The 17,052-nt window shown below is 61.7% G+C and overlaps 1 protein-coding gene across 1 annotated transcript; it reads left to right on the top strand.

The window, feature by feature from the left end:
* The first annotated feature begins 912 nt into the window (after positions 1 to 912).
* TAF6 (TATA-box binding protein associated factor 6) lies at positions 913 to 16,983 on the top strand. The gene is given in 16 exon segments (XM_065044201.1): positions 913 to 1,112; positions 1,114 to 1,125; positions 2,432 to 2,518; positions 2,620 to 2,679; positions 2,681 to 2,774; positions 3,658 to 3,714; positions 3,908 to 4,027; positions 5,003 to 5,124; positions 5,378 to 5,455; positions 6,009 to 6,110; positions 7,514 to 7,696; positions 9,357 to 9,431; positions 10,914 to 11,039; positions 13,193 to 13,366; positions 14,805 to 15,008; positions 15,668 to 16,983. Coding segments are annotated over 16 exon segments (1,947 nt in total). The 5' UTR covers positions 913 to 971; the 3' UTR covers positions 15,980 to 16,983.
* The last annotated feature ends 69 nt before the right edge of the window (positions 16,984 to 17,052 follow it).

The raw sequence follows: 17,052 nt of genomic DNA, 5'->3' as shown, positions 1-17,052 counted from the left end.
TGTTCTGGGGGGGGGGGGGTTGGGGTTTCTATGGGGGGTTTTGGGGGTCCTGATGGGGTTTGGGGGTCCTGGGGGTTCTAGGGGGGGGTTAGGGGGTTCTAGGGGGGCTTTGGAGGTTCTAGGGGGGGGGTTGGGGGGTTCTAGGGGGGTTTGGGGGTTCTAGGGGGGTTTGGGGGTTCTAGGGGAGTTTTTGGGGGTCCCAATGAGGTGCTGATGGTCACAGGTCGTTGGGGTCACGATGGCCCTGGGGGGAATGGGGGAGGGGAACGGTGGGGGAGACCACAATGGTATCCCCCCCCACCGCACCCCAATGGTCTGTCCCACCCCCCATTTCTCTCCCCAACGGTCCCCCCCATTGCCCCAGTGGTCTGTCCCACCCCCCATTTCTCCCCACAATGGTCTCTCCTACCCCCCCATCTCCCCCCGGTACCCCCAATAGGTGTGTCCCCCCCATTTCCCCTCCCCAATAGTCTCTCCTGCCCCCCATTTCTCCCCCCGATGGTCTCTCGCCCCCCCCATCCCCCCCCCACGCCCCCCCAATGGTCCTCTCCCACCCACCCCCGTTACCCCGACAGCGGCCGCGTCGCGCATGCGCCCTTGCAGCCACGCCCTCCCGTAGCCACGCCCTCCCGTAGCCACGCCCATCTCGCAGGTCCTGTCAGGGCGATAGTGACCCGCGCTCAACCCCTCCGCCACGCTTTTATCTCCATTTAATATCGCGATAATTCCATTCCGCTCTATAGAGGGGTGAGATTTATGTGGAAGGTCGGTTTTGGGTGCGGGGGTGTCGGTGTTTATTTTTTTGGGGGGGGGGTTAAACGCGCTGCCACACTCCCCGAGCAGGACCTGGCGCTGAGGGGGGCGGAGGAGCCAAGATGGCGGCGGCGGCGGGAAGCGGGAAGGCGGCGTGAGGGGCCGGGGGGTCCCCCCGGTTATTGGGGGCGGCGGGAGGAGGAGGAGGAGAAGCGGCCATGGCGGAGGAGAAGAAGGCCAAGCCCAGCCCCACGCAGCTGCCGGCGGAGTCGCTGCGCGCCATGGCCGAGGCGCTGGGGCTGGGGGTGGCCGAGGACACCTGCCAGCTGCTGGCCGAGGAGGCGACCTACCGGCTCAAGGGAGGTGGCCCAGGTGGGGACCAGGTGGGGGACACGGGGGGGGGCGTTGGGGACACCCCTGGGGTCAGGGGGGGGACAGGGGGACATGAGCTGTTAGGGAGCAGTAGTGGGTAAGAGAACCTGGGGGACATCAGGGTGACCGTAGAAAAAGGGTTTAGTTTGGATACTATCAGGGTATAATTGGGGAATGTATATATTTATACATATGTATAAAATATATACAGTTATATTAGCCTGAGAGTATCTGATCTGGAAGCTAAGCAGGGTCGGCCCGGTCAGTACTTGGATGGGAGACCATGAAGGCCAATGGTACCTGGGGGGGATTAATTAGAAGGTTCAAGGACAGGGACCTGCTGGTTATCAATTAATGGACATGGGGATGGGGATTAGGGGGGGGACCCCCCACTCAGCCCCCCCCCCCCCAAAATTTGGGGGGGTATCACCCCCGAATTTCACAGTGATGTGACCCACAGGGACCCAAACCCCCCAGATTTGGGGCTCAATTGGGGGGTGACAACCCCCTTGTGATGCCCTCAAACCCCTTGTGCACCCCCAAAACCCCCTTGTGCACCCCCAAACCCCCTTGTGCACCCCTTAACACCCCCAACCCCCCCCTGTACCCCCATTTTTTATCCCCCCCCCCAATCCCCCAAATTGGGTCCCCAGAGGATCCCAAACCCCCCAGATTTGGGGCACAATGGGGGGTGACACCCCCTTGTGACCCCCCCCAACCCTCTTGTACACCCCCAAACCCCCCTTAACGCCCCCCGTACCCCCTTTTTGTCCCCCCCCCCGCCCCCCAAATTGGGTCCCCAGAAGGACCCAAATCCCCCAGATTTAGGGTGACAACCCCCCCAAACTCCCCTTTTGACCCCCAAACTCCCCTTTTTATGCCCCCCCCACTTCCCCCCAACCCCTCTAATGTGACCCCAAAAACCCCCTGTACACCCCCTGAAAACCCCTTTAACCCCCCCGTACCCCCTTTTTATCCCCCCCCAATCCCCCAAATTGGGTCCCCAGAGGATCCCAAACCCCCCAGATTTGGGGCACAATGGGGGTGACAACCCCCTTGTGACCCCCCAAAACCCCCTTGTGACCCCCAAAACCCCTGTACACCCCCCTAAATCCCCATTAACCCCCCCGTACCCCCATTTTCCTCCCCCCCCCCCCAATCCCCCAAATTGGGTCCCCAGAGGATCCCAAACCCCCCAGATTTGGGGCACAATGGGGGTGACAACCCCCTTGTGACCCCCCAAAACCCCCCTGTACACCCCCCAAAATCCCCATTAACCCCCCCGTACCCCATTTCCCCCCCCCAGGACGCCCTCAAGTTCATGCACATGGGCAAACGCCGCAAACTCACCACGGGCGACGTCGACTTCGCTCTCAAGCTCAAAAACGTGGAGGTACCAGCGACCCCCCCAAATTTAGGGGGGATCCCCACCCCCTCATCTACAAGCTGGGGGGGTTTTGGGGTCCCCCTGACCCCCCGTTTCCCCCCCCCCAGCCCCTCTATGGGTTCCACGCGCCCGAGTTCATCCCGTTCCGCTACGCCAGCGGCGGGGGCCCGCGAGTTGTATTTTTACGAGGAAAAAGAGGTGGAGCTGAGTGACATCATCAACACGCCCCTCCCCCGCGTGCCCCTCGACGTCTGTCTCAAGGGTCTCAAGGGTGGGGACCCCGCTTTGGGGAGAAATCCCGCGATTTTGGGTGCGGGGAGGGGGTGTTTGCGTCGGTTTATTGCGATTTGGTGGCGCCATTTTGGGCCCTGAGGTGATTCTGGTGGCGCCATTTTGAGGCACTTTGGGGGTCAATCTGTTAATTTAGAATCCTCATATCAGTTGCTTTTTATACATTTTCCTCTATTATATCATGAAATTGAGCCTATAACTCCCAAAATTGGCGCCATTTTGTTCCCTGAGGTGATTCTGGCGCCATTTTGTTCCCTGAGGTGATTCTGGCGCCGCCATTTTGAGGCAGTTTGGGGTCAATCTGTTAATTTAGAATCCTCACATCAGTTGCTTTTTATACGTTTTTCTCCGTTATATCATGAAATCGAGGCTAAAAGACCCAAAATTGGTGCCATTTTGTTCCCTGAGGTGATTTTCCCGCCATTTTGTTCCCTGAGGTGATTCTGGCGCCGCCATTTTGAGGAAGTTTGGGGTGGGTCACTTTGTTTATCGATAATTCTCACATTAGTCACTTTTTGTACATTTTTTCCCATTATATCATGAATTTAAGGTTAAAAACCCCCAAATTGGTGCCCCCAGTGTCGCCATTTTGTTCCCTGAGGTGATTTTCCCGCCATTTTCACCCTGAGGTGATTTTCCCGCCATTTTGTTCCCTGAGGTGATTTTCCCGCCATTTTCACCCTGAGGTGATTTTCCCGCCATTTTGTTCCCTGAGGTGATTTTCCCGCCATTTTATTCCCTGAGGTGATTTTGACGCCACAATTTTGACCCCTGAGCTGATTCTGGTGTCAAAACCTTTAATGTTTAATTACAAAATACGCATTTATGTTTCATAACGCCGCGTTTATTCGCAGCCCATTGGCTCAGCATCGAGGGGGTGCAACCGGCGATCCCCGAAAATCCCCCCCCCGGTGAGTGACCCCATTGTCCCCTCAGGGGGGTGTTTTGCGGGGGTCTGACCCCACTGTCCCCCCCATGTGGGGGTTTTTTGGGGGGGTCAGACCCCCCTGTCCCATCCATGGGGGTTTTTTGGGGGGTCTGACCCCACTGTCCCCCCCAATGTGGGGGTTTTTGGGGGGGTCTGACCCCCAATTTCCCCCCCAGCCCCCAAGGAGCAGCAGAAGGCCGAGGCCACCGAACCGCTCAAGGCCACCAAACCGGGGCAGGAGGAGGACGGGACCCCCAAGGGGAAGGGACATGGGGGGCCCCCCCCCGATGGAAAAGGTATTTTGGGGGGGGGTCTGTGGGGTTTTTGAGGGGTCTCTGGGGGGGGTTTGGGGGTCCCTGGGGTGTTTGGGGCATCCGTGTGGGGTTTGGGGGGGTCCATGGAGGGTTTGGGGAGTCCTTGGGGGGTCCCTGGGGGGGTTAATAGGGGGTCTGTGGGGTTTGGGGGTTCCCATAGTGTTTGGGGTGTCACTGGGGGGTCCTTAGGGGGTTTGGGGGTCCCTCAGGGATTGATAGGGGGTCTGTGGGGCTTGGGGGTCCCTGGGGTGTTAATGGGGGGTTTGAGGGTCCATGGGGGGTTTGGGGGTCCATGGGGGGTTAACAGGAGGTCTGTGGGGTTTGGGGGTCCATGGGGGGTTAATGGGGGGGTCTGTGGGGTTTGGGATGTTAATGGGGGTTTGGGGGTCCCAGGGGGGTTAATGGGGGGGGTCTGTGGGGTTTGGGGGTCCTGGGGAGGTTAATGGGGGGGGTCTGTGGGGTTTGGGGTGTTAAGGGGGTTTGGAGGTCCTGGGGGGTGTTAGGGGGGTTTGGGGGTCCCGGGGGGGTGTTAAGGGGGTTTGGGGGTCCCGGGGGGGGTGTTGGGGGGGTTTGGGGGTCCCGGGGGGGGTGTTGGGGGGGTTTGGGGGTCCCGGGTTGGTGTTAGGGGGGGTTTGGGGGTCCCGGGGGGGTGTTAGGGGGGTTTGGGGGTCCCGGGGGGGGTGTTGGGGGGGTTTGGGGGTCCCGGGGGGGGGTGTTAGGGGGGTTTGTGGGTCCCGGGGGGGTGTTAGGGGGGTTTGGGGGTCCCGGGGGGGGTGTTAAGGGGGTTTGGGGGTCCCGGGGGGTCTGTTAAGAGGGTTTGGGGGTCCCGGGGTGGGGTGTTAGGGGGGGTCTGGGGGTCCGGGGGGTGTTGGGGGGTTTGGGGGTCCCGGGGGGGGTGTTAGGGGGGGTGTTGGGGGTCCCGGGGGGCGTGGGGGTCTAGCGGGGCTCCGTTGGCAGGGAAGGAGGCGGCGGGCGTGCGGCTGAAGCCGCGGCGGGTGCACGAGCTGTCAGTGGAGCAGCAGCTCTACTACAAGGAGATCACCGAGGCCTGCGTGGGGTCCTGCGAGGCCAAACGCGCTGTGAGTGTCACTTGTCACCCCCCGTGTGCCCCCTGTCACCCCCCATGTCCCCACGTGGGGTCCTGTGAGGCCAAATGCGCTGTGAGTGTCACCTGTCACCCCCCCATTGTCCCCCCTGTCACCCCCCGTGTCCTCCCCCGGGGTGTCCCCAGGATGTCCCCTTGTCCCCGGAGGTGTCCCCTGGTGTGTCCCCTTGTCCCCCGGGGTGTCCCCTGTCCCCTGACATGTCCCCAACGGTGTCCCCTGTCCCCAGGAGGCCCTGCAGAGCATCGCCACCGACCCCGGCCTGTACCAGATGCTCCCGCGCTTCAGCACCTTCATCTCCGAGGGGGTGAGTCCCTGGTGTCCCCAGAGCGGGTGACACGGTGTCCCCAGAGCGGGTGACACCCCAGAGCGGGTGACACCCCAGAGCGGGTGACACCCCAGAGCGTCCCCAGAGCGGGTGACACCCCAGAGCGTCCCCAGAGCGGCTGACACGGTGTCCCCAGAGCGGCTGACACGGTGTCCCCAGAGCGGGTGACACCCCAGAGCGGGTGACACCCCAGACCGTCCCCAGAGCGGGTGACACCCCAGAGCGGGTGACACCCCAGACCGTCCCCAGAGCGGGTGACACCCCAGAGTGGGTGACACGGTGTCCCCAGAGCGGGTGACACCCCAGAGCGGGTGACACCCCAGACCGTCCCCAGAGCGGGTGACACCCCAGAGCGGGTGACACGGTGTCCCCAGAGCGGGTGACACCCCAGAGCGGGTGACACGGTGTCCCCAGAGCGGGTGACACCCCAGAGCGTCCCCAGAGCGGGTGACACCCCAGAGCGGGTGACACCCCAGAGCGGGTGACACCCCAGAGCGTGCCCCGGGCCGGTGACACGCGTCTCGTCCCCAAGGTGCGAGTGAACGTGGTGCAGAACAACCTGGCGCTGCTCATCTACCTGATGCGCATGGTGAAGGCGCTCATGGACAACCCCACGCTCTACCTGGAGAAATACGTGAGGGGCACCTGTCCCCTGTGTCCCCCATGTCCCCAGTGTCCCCAGTGTCCCCATGGGTCACCGTGTGTCCCCCCCGTGTCCCCCCCGTGTCCCCCCCGTGTCCCCCCCGTGTCCCCCCGTGTCCCCATGGGTCACCATGTGTCCCCCAGTGTCCCCAGTGTCACCCCGTGTCGCCATGGGTCACCGTGTGTCACCATGTGTCCCCCAGTGTCCCCCAGTGTCCCCATGGGTCACCGTGTGTCCCCCCATGTCCCCAGTGTCCCCATGGGTCACTGTGTGTCCCCCAGTGTCCCCTTGTGTCCCCATGGGTCACCGTGTGTCCCCAGTGTCCCCAGTGTCACCCCGTGTCCCACAATGTCCCCCTATATCCCCCAATGTTCTCCCAATGTCCCCTAATGGACAATCCCACTCTGTACCTGGAGAAATACGTGAGTGTCCCCCCCCGTCCCCCCTCAACATCCCCCGTTGTCCCCATTGCCCCCCAACCTCCCCATTGCCCCCATTGTCCCCAACCTCCCCGTTGTCCCCATTGTCCCCTGTGTCTCCATTGTCCCCATCGCCCCCCATTGCCCCCTGTGTCCCCATTGTCCCCGTCGCCCCCCATTGTCCCCAGTGTCCCCTGTGTCCCCGTTGTCCCCATTGCCCCCAATGCCCCCAACCTCCCCATTGTCCCCAATGCCCCCAACCTCCCTGTTGCCCCCATTGTCCCCATCGCCCCCTGTTGTCCCCATCACCCCCCATTGTCCCCTGTGTCTCCATTGTCCCCATCGCCCCCCATCACCCTGTGTTGTCCCCTGTGTCCCCAACCTCCCGTCGTCCCCTGTGTCCCCGTTGTCCCCATTGTCCCCATTGTCCCCGTTGTCCCCGTGTCCCCATCGCCCCCCATTGTCCCCATTGTCCCCGTTGTCCCCGTGTCCCCATCGCCCCCCATTGTCCCCAACGTCCCCATTGTCCCTGTGTCCCCAACATCCCCGTTGTCCCCTGTGTCCCTGTTGCCCCCATTGCCCCCCATTGCCCCCAATGTCCCCATTGTCCCCGTGCCCCCATTGCCCCCCATTGTCCCCAACGTCCCCATTGTCCCCTGTGTCCCCATCGCCCCCCATTGTCCCCATTGTCCCCGTTGTCCCCGTGCCCCCATCGCCCCCCATTGTCCCCAACGTCCCCATTGTCCCCTGTGTCCCCATCGCCCCCCATTGTCCCCATTGTCCCCGTTGTCCCCGTGTCCCCATCGCCCCCCATTGTCCCCAACGTCCCCATTGTCCCCTGTGTCCCCATCGCCCCCCATTGTCCCCATTGTCCCCGTTGTCCCCGTGTCCCCATCGCCCCCCATTGTCCCCGTTGTCCCCGTGCCCCCATTGCCCCCCATTGTCCCCATTGTCCCTGTGTCCCCGTGTCCCCAGCTGCACGAGCTGATCCCGGCCGTCATGACGTGCATCGTGAGCCGCCAGCTCTGCCTGCGCCCCGACGTCGACAACCACTGGGCCCTGCGGGACTTCGCCGCGCGGCTGGTGGCGCAGCTCTGCAAGAACTTCAGCACCACCACCAACAACGTGCAGCCCCGCGTCGCCAAGACCTTCACCAAGGTGTGGGGCAGGCTGTGGGGCAGGCTATGGGGTTATGGGGCAGGCTATGGGGTTATGGGGCAGGCTATGGGGTTATGGGGCAGGCTGTGGGGTTATGGGGCAGGCTGTGGGGTTATGGGGCAGGCTATGGGGTTATGGGCTGTGGGGCTGGTGGCGCAGCTCTGCAAGAACTTCAGCACCACCACCAACAACGTGCAGCCCCGCGTGGCCAAGACCTTCACCAAGGTGTGGGGCAGCTTGTGGGGCAGCTTATGGGGTTATGGGGCAGGCTATGGGGTTATGGGACAGCTTATGGGGCAGGCTATGGGGTTATGGGGCAGGCTATGGGGTTATGGGGCAGGCTATGGGGTTATGGGGCAGGCTATGGGGTTATGGGCTGTGGGGCTGGTGGCGCAGCTCTGCAAGAACTTCAGCACCACCACCAACAACGTGCAGCCCCGCGTGGCCAAGACCTTCACCAAGGTGTGGGGCGGGCTGTGGGGTTATGGGGTAGGTTATGGGGCAGGCTGTGGGGTTATGGGGCAGGCTATGGGGTTATGGGGCAGGCTATGGGGTTATGGGGTAGGTTATGGGGCAGGCTGTGGGGTTATGGGGCAGGCTGTGGGGTTATGGGGCAGGCTGTGGGGTTATGGGGTAGGTTATGGGGCAGGCTGTGGGGTTATGGGGTAGGTTATGGGGCAGGCTGTGGGGTGATGGGCTGTGGGGCTGGTGGGGCAGCTCTGCAAGAACTTCACATACACCCACAATTAATGTCCAGCCACAGGTGGCCAAAACCTTCACCAGAGTGTGGGGCAGCTTGTGGGGATGTGGGGCAGATCTGTGGGTCAGGATGTGGGGCAGATATGGGTCAGGTTGTGGTTCAGCCCCGTGGGTCAGGATGTGGGTCAGGACTGGGCACTGTGGGTCCGATATGGTTCAGATCTGTGGGTCAGGATGTGGGGCAGATCTGTGGGTCAGGATGTGGGGCAGATCTGTGGGTCAGGATGTGGGGCAGATATGGGTCAGGATGATGTGGTTCAGATCTGTGGGTCAGGATGTGGGGCAGATATGGGTCAGGATGATGTGGTTCAGATCTGTGGGTCAGGATGTGGGGCAGATATGGGTCAGGATGATGTGGTTCAGATCTGTGGGTCAGGATGTGGGGCAGATCTGTGGGTCAGGATGATATGGTTCAGATCTGTGGGTCAGGATGTGGGGCAGATGTGGGTCAGGATGATGTGGTTCAGATCTGTGGGTCAGGATGTGGGGCAGATATGGGTCAGAATGATGTGGTTCAGATCTGTGGGTCAGGATGTGGTTCAGATCTGTGGGTCAGGATGTGGGGCAGATCTGTGGGTCAGGATGTGGGGCAGATCTGTGGGTCAGGATGTGGGGCAGATCTGGGTCAGGATGATGTGGTTCAGATCTGTGGGTCAGGATGTGGGGCAGATCTGTGGGTCAGGATGATGTGGTTCAGATCTGTGGGTCAGGATGTGGGGCAGATCTGGGTCAGGATGATGTGGTTCAGATCTGTGGGTCAGGATGTGGGGCAGATCTGTGGGTCAGGATGTGGTCAGATCTGTGGGTCAGGATGGGCAGGTGGCTCAGGATCTGTGGCTCAGATCGATGGTCAGGGCTCAGGATGTGGGCAGCCCCATAGATTCCCGCATTGTCTCCGCAGAGCTGGGTGGACGACAAGACCCCCTGGACGACGCGTTACGGCTCCATCGCGGGGCTGGCGGAGCTGGGCCCTGACGTGAGTGTCTAGGGGGTGGAGCTTCGAGGGGTGGGGCCCAAAAGGGGCGGGGTTTGGGGAGGACCAATGGGGAGGATGGAGTGGGGATGCTGGTGCTGCAGCTCTTGGGGGTCAATGGGGGTTAAAGGGGTGGAGTCTCTAGGGGGTGGAGCTTTGAGGGGCAGGGCCTAAAAGGGGCGGGGTTTGGGGAGGACCAATGGGGGGGATGGAGTGGGGATGCTGGTGCTGCAGCTCATAGGGGTCAATGGGGGTTAATGGGGATTAAAGGGGTGGAGTCTCTAGGGGGTGGAGCTTCGAGGGGCAGGGCCCAAAAGGGGCGGGGTTTGGGGAGGACCAATGGGGAGGATGGAGTGGGGATGCTGGTGCTGCAGCTCTTGGGGATCAATGGGGGTCAATGGGGGTTAAAGGGGTGGAGTGTCTAGGGGGTGGAGCTTCGAGGGGCGGGGCCAAAAGGGGCGGGGTTTGGGGAGGGAGGGGCAGCTGGTGCTGCAGCTCTTGGGGATCAATGGGGGTTAATTGGGATTAATGGGGGACGCGTGTCCCCCCAGCCCCACAGCCGCCCCACAGTGTCCCCACAGTGTCACATCCCCTCAATGGTCCCCTTAATGTCCCCGCAGTGTCCCTTTGATGTCCCCCCAGTGTCCTATTAATGTCCCCTTAAATGTCTCTTTGGTGTTCCCCTCAATGTCCCATTAATGTCCCCAAAACGTCCCTTTAATATCCCTCAATGTCCTCTTATTGTCCCCCCAATGTCCCCTTAATGTCCTCGTATTGTCCCCTCAATGTCCCCCCAACATCCCCTCAATGTCCCCTTAATGTTCTCTTAATGTCCCCAATGTCCCTTCAGTGTCCTCTTAATGTCCTCTTATTGTCACCTTAATGTCCCCCCATGTCCCTTTAATATCCCCTTCATGTCCCCTCAATGTCCCCCCAACATCCCCTCAATGTCCCCTTAATGTCCTCCTGTTGTCACCTCAGTGTCCCCCCATCATTCCCCCAGTGTCCCCACAATGTCACCTTAATGTCCCCCCAATGTCCCTCTAATATCCTCCTCAGTGTCACCTTAATGTCCCCCCAATATCCCCCTCAGTGTCCCCTTAATGTCCCCTCAATGTCACCTTAATGTCCCTTTAATATCCCCCTCAATGTCCCCTTAATGTCCTCTTATTGTCACCTTAATGTCCCTTTAATATCCCCCTCGGTGTCCCCTCGGTGTCCCCGATGTCCCCTCGGTGTCCCCTCGATGTCCCCAATGTCCCTTTAATGTCCCCCTCGGTGTCCCCTCGATGTCCCCAATGTCCCTTTAATATCCCCCTCGGTGTCCCCTCGGTGTCCCCTCAATGTCCCCAATGTCCCCTCAATGTCCCCAATGTCCTCGGTGTCCCCGATGTCCCTTCGATGTCCCCGATGTCCCCTCGGTGTCCCCGATGTCCCTTTAATATCCCCCTCGATGTCCCCTCGGTGTCCCCAATGTCCCCTCAGGTGATCAAGACGCTGATCCTGCCGCGGCTGCAGGCGGAGGGCGAGCGCATCCGGAACATTCTGGAGGGTCCCGTCGTCAGCAACATCGACAAGATCGGGGCCGACCACGTGCAGACGCTGCTGCTGGTACCGGGGACACCGCGGGGACACCGCGGGGACACCGCGGGGACACGGAGCCGCCGCAAAATGGCGCCGGAACCGCCGCAAAATGGCGCCGGAATTGGCCACAAAATGGCGCCTGAATTGGCCGCAAAATGGCGGCGCCAAAATGGCCTCAGGACGCAAAGTGGCACCAAAATGGCGCCGGAAAGGCCTCAGAACGTAAAATGGTGGCAAAATGGCCTCAAAATGGTGGCAAAATGGCCTCAGAACGCAAAATAGCGCCGGAATTGCCTCAGAAGGCAAAATGGCGCCAAAATGGCCTCAGGACGCAAAATGGCGCCGGAATCCCCTTAGAATGCAAAATGGGGCCAAAATGGCCACAGAATGGCCACAAAATGGTGCCAAAATGGCTTCAAAATGGCCTCAGGACACAAAGTGGCACCAAAATGGCGCCAGAAAGGCCTCAGAACGCAAAATGGTGGCAAAATGGCCTCAAAATGGTGGCAAAATGGCCTCAGAACACAAAATGGTGCCGGAATCGCCTCAGAAGGCAAAATGGGGCCAAAATGGCCACAAAATGGCGCCAAAATGGCCTCAGAATGGCCACAAAATGGCGCCAAAATGGCCTCAGAATGGCCACAAAATGGCGCCAAAATGGCCTCAGGACGCAAAATGGCGCCGGAATCCCCTTAGGATGCAAAATGGGGCCAAAATGGCCTCAGAATGGCCTCAAAATGGCGCCAAAATGGCCTCAGAATGCAAAATGGCACCAAAATGGCCTCAAAATGGCGCCGGAATCGCCTCAGAACGCAAAATGGGACCAAAATCCCGCCAGAATGGCCGCAAAATGGCGCCAAAATGGCCACAAAATGGCGCCAAAATGGCCACAAAATGGTGCCAAAATGGCTTCAGAATGGCCACAAAATGGCGGCGCCAAAATGGCCTCAGAACACAAAATGGTGGTGCCAAAATGGCGCCAAAACCGCCTCAAAACACAAAATGGTGCCAAAATCACCTCAAAACCTCAAATAGGGACATAAAATTTACCTCGAAACACGAAATGGCGCCAAAATCGCCTCAAAATGTAAAATGGCACCAAAATGGCCCCAAAACACAAAATGGGTGCGTCAAAATTCTCTCAAAATCAGCTCAAAACACAAAATGGCGCCAAAATCGCCTCAAAACTCAAAATGGCGCCAAAATCGCCTCAAAACTCAAAATGGCGCCAAAATCGCCTCAAAACTCAAAATGGCGCCAGAATCACCTCAAAACACAAAATGGCGGCACCGGGGCCACTTGAGGCTTTTCCACCCAAAACTGTGGTTTTGTGGGGGGCTGGGGGGGACACCGGGGCTGGGTTGTGTCCCCATTGTCACCCCATTGTCCCCATGTGTCCCCATTGTCCCCATAATGTCCCCACAGAAGCACTGTGTCCCCATGTGTCCCCATGTGTCCCCATTGTCCCCATGTCCCCATGTGTCCCCATGTCCCCACAGAAGCACTGCGCCCCCATGTCCCCATTGTCCCCATGTGTCCCCCTGTCCCCATTGTCCCCATGTCCCCATAATGTCCCCACAGAAGCACTGTGTCCCCATGTCACCATTGTCCCCATGTGTCCCCATGTCCCCATGTCCCCATGTGTCCCCATGTCACCATTGTCCCCATGTGTCCCCATGTCCCCATGTCCCCATGTGTCCCCATGTCCCCATGTGTCCCCACAGAAGCACTGTGTCCCCATGTCACCATTGTCCCCATGTCACCATTGTCCCCATGTCCCCATAATGTCCCCACAGAAGCACTGTGTCCCCATGTCACCATTGTCCCCATGTCACCATTGTCCCCATGTCCCCATGTGTCCCCACAGAAGCACTGCGCCCCCATGTCCCCATGTGTCCCCATGTCCCCATGTGTCCCCATGTCCCCATTGTCCCCATGTGTCCCCATGTCCCCATGTGTCCCCACAGAAGCACTGTGTCCCCATTGTCCCCATTGTCCCCATGTCCCCATGTGTCCCCATAATGTCCCCATGTGTCCCCACAGAAGCACTGTGCCCCCATGTCCCCACAATGTCCCCACAATGTCCCCACAGAAGCACTGTGTCCCCATAATGTCCCCATACTGTCCCCACAGAAGCACTGTGTCCCCATGTCCCCATGTGTCCCCATGTGTCCCCACAGAAGCACTGTGCCCCCGTGCTGGCCAAGGTGCGCCCCCCCCCCGACACCCCCGACTCCTACAAGAGCGACTTCGGCTTCCTGGGGGCCACGCTGTGCGCACACGTGGTGAAGGCCCGGGCACAGGCCGCCATGCAGGCCCAGCAGGTCAACCGCACCACCCTCACCATCACACAGGTGACACGGGGACATGGGGACACTGGGGACACCGGGGGGGACATTGGGGACACGGGGGGGGACATTGGGGACACAGGGGGGACCATGGTGAAGGCCCGGGCACAGGCCGCCATGCAGGCCCAGCAGGTCAACCGCACCACCCTCACCATCACACAGGTGACACGGGGACACGGGGACATGGGGACACGGGGGGGACACTGGGGGTGACACAGGGGGGGACATTGGGGACACGGGGACACGGGGGGGGACACTGGGGACACGGGGGGAGGACACGGGGGACACCGGGGGGGGACACGGGGGGGACCGTGGTGAAGGCCCGGGCACAGGCCGCCATGCAGGCCCAGCAGGTCAACCGCACCACCCTCACCATCACACAGGTGACACGGGGACATTGGGGACACGGGGGGGGACACTGGGGACATTGGGGACATTGGGGACACGGGGGAGGACACGGGGGGGGGACACGGGGGGGTCACGTTGCTCCGGGCTCACGTGGTGAAGCCCCCACGGAACCATTGACCGGGTGGGACTGGGGACACGGGGGGACGCGGGGGGACAGGGTGATGTGGAGGTGACGTTGAGGGGACATAAGGGGACGTGGGGGGGGTGGTAAGGGGACATTGAGGGGACGATTGGTTGACGTTGAGGGGACAATAAGGGGACAGTGGGGGAACATTAAGGTGACAATGAGGGGACATTGAACTGCCCCATTGTCCCCACATTGTCCCCATTGCCCCAATGTCCCTATTGTCCCCATTTACCCCATTGTCCCCTCACTGTCCCATTTACCCCATTGTCCCCATTGTCCCCAATGTCCCCTCACTGCCCCCGTTGCCCCTGTTGTCCCCCATGCCCCCATTGTCCCCTCACTGGCCCGATGTCCCCTCATTGCCCACAATGTCCCCATTGCCCCCATGTCCCCTCAGTGTCCCCATTTACCCCATTGTCCCCAATGTCCCCTCACTGTCCCCATTGCCCCCGTGTCCCCATTGTCCCCATTTACCCCATTGTCCCCTCACTGTCCCAATGTCCCCATTGCCCCTGTGTCCCCTCACTGTCCCCATTGCCCCCATGTCCCCTCACTGTCCCCATTGTCCCCGTGTCCCCATTTACCCCATTGTCCCCAATGTCCCCTCACTGTCCCCATTGCCCCCGTGTCCCCATTTACCCCATTTACCCCATTGTCCCCATTGTCCCCTCACTGTCCCATTGTCCCCATTTACCCCATTGTCCCCATTTACCCCATTGTCCCCATTGCCCCCATGTCCCCTCACTGTCCCCATTGCCCCCGTGTCCCCATTGCCCCCGTGTCCCCATTTACCCCATTGTCCCCAATGTCCCCTCACTGTCCCCATTGCCCCCGTGTCCCCATTGTCCCCATTTACCCCATTGTCCCCATTGCCCCCATGTCCCCTCACTGTCCCCATTGTCCCCGCAGCCCCGGCCCACGCTGACCTTGACCCAGGCCCCCCAGGGTCAGGGGGGCCCCCCCGCCCGGGTGCCCCCCCCCGGCATCATCAAGGTCCCCGGCGCCATCACCCTGCCCGTCATGTCCCGGCCGGCCACGCCCACCCAGCCCTCCCCTCCCCCCACCAAGTTCATCGTCATGTCCTCGGCATCGGGGACCAGCGCGTCACAGCAGGTACGGGACCCTGGGGACATCGGGGACATCGGGGACACTGGGGACAATGGGGACAATGGGGGATATGGGGACATGGGGGACAATGGGGGGATATGGGGACATGGGGGCACAGGGGGACACTGGGGATAATGGGGGATATGGGGACATTGGGGACACTGGGGGGATATGGGGACATGGGGGCACAAGGGGACACTGGGGATAATGGGGGACGTGGGGACACGAGGACATGGGGGGTACAGGGGGACCTGGGGATAATGGGGGATATGGGGACATTGGGGATAATGGGGACGTGGGGACATGGGGGCACAGGGGGACATGGGGGATATGGGGACATTGGGGACACTGGGAAGAAATGGGGGGATATGGGGACACGAGGACATGGGGGGCACAGGGGGACATTGGGGATAATGGGAAGAAGTGGGGGATATGGGGCCATGGGGGGCACAGGGGTCCTGGGGACACAGGGTGGACATGGGATATGGGGCCATGGGGGACACAGAAGGGAAATGGGGACATGGGGACACAACACGGGGGACATGCAGAGGGAGGGGACACGTTTCCCCCATGTCCCCAACATCCTCATGTGCCCTAATTGTTCGCCATGTCCCCCTGTCCCCGTATCCCTGTATCCCCCCTGTCCCCGTGTCCCCGTGTCCCAGGTGATCACGTTCAGCACCAGCCCGGCTCCCGCCGCCACCTCCCCGGTCACCACCAGCGTCCCCAGTGTCCCCAGCGTGCAGCCCGTGGTCAAACTGGTGTCGGCCGCCCCCACGGTCCCCAGCGCCACCGTCAGCGGGGTGGCCGGCAGCGTGCAGAAGTACATCGTGGTGTCCCTGCCCCCCGCCGGCGACGCCAAGGCCCCCCCCGGCCCCCAGCTGTCCCCCCCCGCCCCCGCCGGGGACAGCCCCCAGCCCCCCCCCGGCACCAGGAGCAACGGGGGGGTGGCCCAGTCCCCCCAGTCTGCCCAGTGACACCGGGCCCCTGTGACCCCCCCACTGTCCCCAGTGTCCCCCCAGTGACACCGGGCCCCTGTGACCCCCCCACTGTCACCAGTGTCCCCCCAGTGACACCGGGTCCCTGTGACCCCCCCAGTGTCACCAGTGTCCCCCCAGTCTGCCCAGTGACACCGGGCCCCTGTGACCCCCCCAGTGTCCCCCCAGTCTGCCCAGTGACACCAGGCCCCTGTGACCCCCCCAGTGTCACCAGTGTCCCCCCAGTGACACCGGGTCCCTGTGACCCCCCCAGTGTCCCCCCAGTCTGCCCAGTGACACCGGGCCCCTGTGACCCCCCCAGTGTCACCACTGTCCCCCCAGTCCCCCCAGTGACACCGGGTCCCTGTGACCCCCCCAGTGTCACCACTGTCCCCCCAGTGACACCGGGTCCCTGTGACCCCCCCAGTGTCCCCCCAGTGTCCCCCCAGTGACACCGGGTCCCTGTGACCCCCCCAGTGTCCCCCCAGTGTCCCCCCAGTGACACCGGGCCCCTGTGACCCCCCCAGTGTCCCCAGTGTCCCCCCAGTGACACCGGGCCCCTGTGACCCCCCCAGTGTCCCCAGTGTCCCCCCAGTGACACCGGGTCCCTGTGACCCCCCCAGTGTCACCACTGTCCCCCCAGTGACACCGGGTCCCTGTGACCCCCCCAGTGTCCCCAGTGTCCCCCCAGTGTCCCCCCAGTGACACCGGGGTCCCCTGGGGTCCTTGTGACCCCCCCAGTGTCACCAGTGTCCCCCACTGTCCCCCCAGTCTGCCCAGTGACACTGGGGTCGCTGTGTCCCCCCAGTGTCCCCTGGGGTCCCCCAATGTCCCCCCAGTGTCCCCAGTGTCCCCCCAGTCTGCCCAGTGACACCGGGGTCCCCAATGTCCCCAGTGTCCCCCGCAGTGTCCTGGGACCCCTGGGGGTGACACCCCCCCCACACCCCCCGGAACTACATGTGACTGCCTGTAAATAACCAATAAACTCCCAGTTCAGCCCAGTGCCCCCAGTCCCTCCCAGTGCCCCCCAGTCCCTCCCAGTGCCCCCAGTTCATCCCAGTGCCCCCAGTTCA

Source organism: Columba livia, chromosome 33, assembly GCF_036013475.1.
Source record: "Columba livia isolate bColLiv1 breed racing homer chromosome 33, bColLiv1.pat.W.v2, whole genome shotgun sequence".
Taxonomy (NCBI): Eukaryota; Metazoa; Chordata; class Aves; order Columbiformes; family Columbidae; genus Columba; species Columba livia.
The sequence above is the reverse complement of the archived record's forward strand: the minus strand, read 5'-3'. Positions and strand labels throughout refer to the sequence as shown.